This window comes from Dermochelys coriacea, chromosome 4 (assembly GCF_009764565.3).
Source record: "Dermochelys coriacea isolate rDerCor1 chromosome 4, rDerCor1.pri.v4, whole genome shotgun sequence".
Lineage (NCBI taxonomy): Eukaryota > Metazoa > Chordata > Testudines > Dermochelyidae > Dermochelys > Dermochelys coriacea.
Genome location: NC_050071.1, coordinates 118250066 through 118257222, shown reverse-complemented (window position 1 = coordinate 118257222; position 7157 = coordinate 118250066). Strand labels below are relative to the sequence as shown.

The 7157-nt window shown below is 40.2% G+C and overlaps 1 protein-coding gene across 4 annotated transcripts in view; it reads right to left on the bottom strand.

Moving 5' to 3' along the window:
• Positions 1 to 317: 317 nt before the first annotated feature.
• The window catches only part of SLC2A9 (solute carrier family 2 member 9), a 181732-nt gene continuing 174892 nt past the window's right edge, over positions 318 to 7157 (bottom strand). For all 4 annotated transcript variants that reach the window (XM_038399971.2, XM_043512420.1, XM_038399972.2 and 1 more), the window contains one exon: positions 318 to 4642. In XM_038399971.2, coding sequence (XP_038255899.1) covers positions 4385 to 4642 — 258 coding nt within the window. In that variant the 3' untranslated portion in view covers positions 318 to 4384. The remainder of the gene's footprint in view (positions 4643 to 7157) is intronic.

Here is a 7157-nt window from a genome sequence, read left to right as displayed (position 1 = left end):
GTTTTACTGACCTCTTCCACTTTGTGTTCTTTCCCTAGTGCAGCAAACTCAGTTTTCACCTTTTTTTAAAATGCCAGAAGCGATGCTTTTTTGCTTGCTCTGGATCACTGCCTTTGTACTCCCTGACAACACACACATTCTCTCTCTTATTCAGCCAAGACAATATTGTTAATTTATTATTTTATCTACTATCTAAAGAGGCTATTACTGGTTCAATACTGAATATAGTCCCTCTCCCTAAAACCCCCCTTCTGATCCTGAGGGCCATACCTCTACTCTCTCTCTCTCCATTTGAAAAATAACAGACTTTCCAGGGCTGACTGTACATAGAAGATTTTAATGATGAATCACATGAAAAACTCAGGTTATACAACTGAAAACTGAGTAATGACACCTTACATTCAACTTTGGATAATCTCACATTTTCCAGAAATGAAACAGAACCTAGCATCTTGTTGGTTTAACTCTTATTACTTCATACATAGATTTCACTGCTCAGTCACACACTTACAATCTGTTTTTAAACCAGTATTAAAAATGAAGACACATACTGCAGCATTTTCACATTAATTCAGATTTTAGAGAAACAGACATGCACAAGCATAACATTCATTGACAAATGTACAGGTTTGGCTGTAGACCCAAATAGAAAAACCAGTGAAGAACTGTCAACATATTACATTCCATCCTTTGATTGTTGCACTTATAACACCCTAAGAAAGGGGGAAATGTTCCTATGCAATACTTGAGAACAATTCAAAACCACCCCTGGAGTTGGAGATGAGGGAGTTCTGCAAATCTTGGGTGTTCCCAGAAACCAAGTTTGACTATACTATAACCACATCCCCTAGGCAGTGAATGGAATGTTTGAACTAATATTCTCTGATGCTGACATTATTTTCTCTGTACTGCTCTCTTACAGAAAGATTTGGAACAAAACAGGTATCTAATTGCACCTCCACAGCTCCCTATCCTACAAGCCCAGAAGGCCCTAAACTCAGCAGAACTGATGTGATACAGCTCATAGGAGACAGGACACAGGGGAGCTACTCAAAGGGACTTTGCACTCCTTATGTGCCATGGAGACTTTTCTATGATGCCTCTCTTTGCAGTAACGCATGCATGCACATCTAGGCTGTGGCAAGAGAGGGGCCAATGGAGCCATATGTCATGGCATCTTCACATAGAGAGGATGTAGGAGCCCTAGTTGCTAGTACTATAAAAGCCCCTTAGTTGTGAAGGGAGCTTTCACCTGACCCTTTTCTGATCCTCTGTCCAAGCTTCATTTATGCATGCTTCGTATGCATGGCAGGAGAGCGGTGAACAACATTTGGGTCTTAGTGAGGTGCTGAAAGAACTTTCATAGCTGATTTCAAAATGATTGCTAGTAGTTGCATTAAATTACTGAAGGGTTAAACCTTGCTTCAGAAGTTCAGCAAAACTGATACAGGATGCCAACAAGTCTTAATTTATCAAAGGTCAACATTATCAAGGATTAATGCCCACCAAGTGCTTAGAAGATGAGCAGCATGAAGTATTAATTTTAATTGTTATTAAAGAGCCCATTTATAACAACCTAACTCAAGTGGAGTAGTACCTTACAAGCCCAGCTTTTGAAGTAAGGTACCCCTCAAGTTGAGTAAAAGGGCTTGATTCTCCCACCATTCTATCAATCAGAAAAGGAAGGCCTCTGTGCTTGAACGGATTTTAAATGTATTGTTCACCAACTCAGCAGCACTGGCTTTGACTTTTTTTTTTTTTTTTTTTTAACTTCAAGAACCTGTGTAGCAAAAACTAAAATAAACCCAAGAAACAAAGACAGACAAAACCACACACAGGCTGCACACAAGAGCTATGCAGTTTCAAGTACTTTCTTTAGGGAAACATCTTTAGGGGGAAAAACTACACCAATATTTGATTAGCCCTAAAAGATTCTCCATTGGCATAATCCTGATTCATTACACTTTTCTTTAGCAGCAGAACAGTCTGATGGTCCATGATATTACCCAAATTATACACTGGAGTAACTCCACTGACGTCAGTAGCTACCCAGTGTAAAATCTGGTATGGAGAACGAGAGCATTCTTTCCTATTACCCAGCAATGAAATTGCTCTGTTGGGTAATTAAGTTCTAGCAATGGTTAATATGGGCAGTATATACACAAATATACAAATCACAGTATATCGCATTTAGAGAAACAAGGTGGGTGAGGTAATATCTTCTATTGGATCAACTTCTATTGGTGAGACAAGTTTTTGAGTTTACACAGAGCTGCTCTTCAAGTCTGGGAAATGTGCTCTGTGTCACAGCTAAATACAAGGTGGAACAGCTTGTTTAGCATAAGTAGTTAATACATATTAACTATGTATTAGGGAGGGGAGGAGAAGGAACGAAGGAGGGACTATAGATTATTGCTCCCTCCCCCCCCCGCTTCTTTCCTTCCCCTATAACTGGACAGGTGGTAACTGGCCACCTCACCTTGAACGGTCCCTTGAAATATGTGTTAACTACTTATGCTAAACAATCTGTTCCACCTTGTATTTAGCAGTGACACTGGGTATGTCTATATTGCAATCAGATAGCTGTGGCTGGCGTGTGCCACCTGACTCCGGCTCACGGGGCTTGGACTAAGAGGCTGTTTAAGTGCGGTGTAGATGTTTGAGCTCAAGTTGTAGTCCAAGCTCTGGGACCCTCTCACCTCACTGGGCCTTAGAGACCAGGCTCCAGCCTGAGCCCAACGTCTACATTGCAATTAACCAGCCCCATAGCCTGAGCCCAAGTCAGCTACCATGGACCAACTGTAGTACCCTCTGAGTACATTTCCCAGACCTGAAGACAAACTCTGTGTAAATTGGAAAGGTCTCTCTCTCCCTGCAACAGAAGTTGGTCTAATAAAAGCCATTTTCTCACTCACTTTGTCTCTCATATACCCTGGATCCAAAATGGCTGCCACAACAACAGCATACAGTATAGATTATTTGGCAATAACTTATTTTAGGTTATGATTAAAAACATTAGGTTAAAACCAAAAAATCCTCACCGAGGCAAACATCTGGAACAATTTTAAAAATAAAATATACATGTCAAATTTACAATTTTAGTATTGTACAAAATGGCTCATAGAGAAACATGGCTCACCCTAAAAGATTGTACATTCTCACTGGGGACTTATCCCCAAGACTGCTAAGTACTTCGTTTTTATATAAAATTATGGGATTTATTTTATTTAGAAAGTGCTTATCCCTATAGTACCTAGGCACTTAAGGAATTCAAGGAAAACAATTGAAAAATATTAAAAAGTGAGCCATAACTTGCCTAAAAAACACTAAGAATCAGGAAGAGTAAACATCACAAACCAGAAACCCCTGCTATTTTCCTATCATGAAATTAAATGGACATTGGGTAACATTTTTAAAAGCATCTAAAAGACTTAGGAGCCTAAGCCCCATTTTCAAAACTGTCTTAGGCACTTCAGGGCATTAGTCCCATAGGCCTTCAATGAGACTTTGGCTCCTAAATCACTTTTGAAAATAGGACTTGTGCTTTTAAAAAATGTTACTATTGTTAAAGTCTGGGCAGCTTAATGTTTATTTTTTCTTCTCCTTTACCTTTCTCCCCAGAGCCCACTATTTCAGAATATGTGGAGTTTTTGTTTTCAGAACAAATGCTTCACTGTTATTTGCTTTAAACAACAGAAACAGAGTGCCAGCAATCTAGCACTCTTGCCAGTATTTGTAGGCTAGAGGGAGGAAGCATGTTAGTAATCATGGAAACAAATTGCAGTTTCCATCTTCTGGAGACAGTGGGAGCAAGAGAGGCTCTTATGAGGAACAGCAGCTAAAATTAAAAATGAAGATGGAAAAAATACCACGATAGTGTCCCTTTCGTTTTGAAGTGCAATTTTAAAAGCCTATTGGGAAAAGCTGAGAAATAACAGTTGCCTCTCCTTCTCTTTGTATCCACTGAGTCGCACCCAATCTCTGCCACTAGCATATAGGTCCACCCATGCAAGCTGGCATGGGGCATGCTGATCAGCCAGTCCTTGCTCAGGATCCCTCCACCCAGTTCCCACTGCTAATCCAGTTTCCCTCTCCTAGTCCTGATCCCATTCCCCTCCATCCACCTGATGATCCACTCCACAGGTTTCCTAGAAACTCTGGGTCTTGTTCCCCCCAGATATCACTGTACCTCATATATCCACTTCCCAGCTGCCACTGATTTACTTTATGCCCATATTCTCCTGGATTAAAAAAAACAAAACAACCCCCCCCCAAATACACAGGGGTATTAATAACACAAATGCTGAACTGTTAGAATGATCACATGCTTTCCAAACCAGCAGAGCATGGGTATTTTTTTTTCCATAAAAAGAACACTGAATGCTTAGAATATTCTGTTTTTAGTTTCACCATTCTCCAGTGTAGAAGAGAAGTTATGTTCTTGTTCTTCACTTGATTTCATTTCTGATGAAAACTGGCTCATCTCCCGCTCTTCTAAAATCACTTTATTCCTTTTGGTAAATGCCTGGCTGATTTCATTAACTGTCTTATTTTTTGTTTCGGGCAGGACAAAAAACAGGTAAGTAGCTCCAGCAAGGCAGACGACGGCAAACACCAGGAAACAAAATGTCTGCAGTCCAGCCTATGAACAGAAAACAAATGAAATCAACATTACAGATATTAGAGAGGCAAGAATCTTATGATTAAAAGTAATTCTTATGAATTGTTTGAAAGTACATTAAACATACAGAACAGCAGCCTGGGTGAATTGCATTTATATTGGAGAGACCTGGAGCAATTTTTTGTACAATAGTAGGCTGCATTAATTGCTAGCCAGCAGAGCAAGTCATTACCAGTTTAAACATGCTAATTTTTCAGTTACTTCATGAGGAAGGGAGGGTACAAAGAGCTTCCTCCAACCTTCTCCAGGTCCCTTACTTAAGGGCCAGATCAGGAGCTCGAGGACCATAGGATTGCAATCAAGGTGCTCCTGAGTCATGTTGCACTCTAAAGCAGGTGATGGAGGAGTCACTCACATGACTTCAATGGGACCTGAGGTTGCTCACCACTTCTGAAAATCAGGCCAGTTACTTAGGTGCCTAAATATGGATTTAAACATCTAGGTTTGAAAATGCTGGCCAATATTTTTAGTAGCACCCCTTTGTACTTAGGTTAGCACAATATTAAGAATCTGTCACAGCCTTCAGGGAGCCGAATGAAAGTTTTGAGATTATAAAGCCAAACACAGATTTTTTTCCCCCACGTTTCTAAAGTTATAGGTGTATATTATACAAGAAAAGATGTTACAATAAGAGCTACCTTTCTCAAGAAAAGAGAGAATTGCAAGGATTAACTATCAGTGATATGAAATACAATCCAAGTTTACATGCTTCAGATTTTACTGCTGAAAATGCTCTACTGTACAGAGTGATAACTAACTTCAATAATTTATCATGAAAACTCTAGCCAGATTGTAGGACTTGCATATTATCAAAATGCCAGTGTTTCTATCCTGCTGGTTGTTAAATGACTCTTGTTAAACTACCCAAGCTTTAATAACACAATTTTTCAAAATGTTCTGTAGTATTTGAGACACAATATTGCAAGGTACAGTTTCTTTAAACTGGGAATGCAGATGGACATTCTGCCCCCACTGAAGTCAATGGTAAAACTGTCATTGACTTCAGTGGAGCCAGGATATCAACTGGAGTTTTGAAATATCTCACTTCTCTGTTTTTATGTAACTTCATACACTCAAACCAGATGTGTATGGTACCCACAACAAATCTTTGATTTATTTTTATTTGCAAGGCAAAGTTTAGAACTAAGCGTTGGTTGCAGACCTAATAAAAGAATAGCTACACACATATTGCAGATTTTCCATGACATCTGACATGCGGTCATGAGTAAAAAATACAAAGGGAACTAGACATTACTCACACACATACACTTTTCTAAGACAGAGGTTGCTAGAAGGCAAGTTGTATAGAAGACAAACAAAGACTGATTGGAGCAGGGGGACTGGCTCCCACCTCCCCCGTTAATACCCTAGTTGCCAAACTTCAGAGTCATTCTCATTTTCCCTGGCCTAGTGATGTATTTAGCCACAGTGGAACAGCTTCAATAGGAGAGATAGAGGGCATCCTGCCTCAGAATATCCCATAGTTCAGTGGTTAGAACACTCTCCTGAGAGGTGGGAGATCCCTGTTCAAATCTTTTTCTCCTCTGCCGAGAGGGTGGAATTAAAGTTGGGTCTCCTGAATACATTCTGGGTGAGTGCTGTAATCACTAGGCTAAAAATTATAAGGTGGGCGCCTCCTTCAGCTGTTTTGTGGGGAGTGAGACAGGTGCCTAACACATTCTCAACAGAGTTGACTTAGATGTCAAAGCCAAGTGACTCCAGGAAGGGGTTCCTGGTTGCAGATAAAGGGCAAAGAGAGACTCTTCCCTGCAAACCTGGTCTTAGGTGCCTATCTCCTTCGGAGGGGTGGGGCTTAGCATGCACCCATCTCATCAACATCTCCCATAGGCTGCCTTGAGCAGCTCCCTGACTACCCTGCTGGCTTCTGTGGATCATATTATACAATATCTATTCCTCCCCATTCATTGTATAGAGAGCCTAGCCTAACTAAGCCTCATGGATCACAGTGTGGTGCCAGTGATTCTTCTATGCACCTAAAAGTTAAGCATTGTGAAGTTCAGTGTCACTTTGCCTAAATCTCATTTGTGCATCTCGGCCTAAGTCACTATCCTTTCCTCATTCAAATTCTGCTGAAAAACTCATCTCTGCTGTGAAGCCTACAAGAATTGAGCTATGATTTGTATGTGTGTATATATATATATATATATTATATATATAGATACATACACACACACACACTTACAATTGCTCACTAAGTGTACAGAAACTGATGAGAATTTCACACAATCTTTATGAAACCCTGACTTTCCCCAACCTTATAATATATTCCTCCCCTCTTTGTTGATCCACATCTACATTCGAGAATGTAAGCTCTTTGAGGCGTGGGGCATGTGTTTGTACTATGCCTAATATTATTTTACATGTCCCATTCAGTTACCATCACCTAAATACTGGGTGTCGCAACTGATGCAAAACAATTTGTTTGCACACGGCCTAGTACAATGGCGCCTTGATC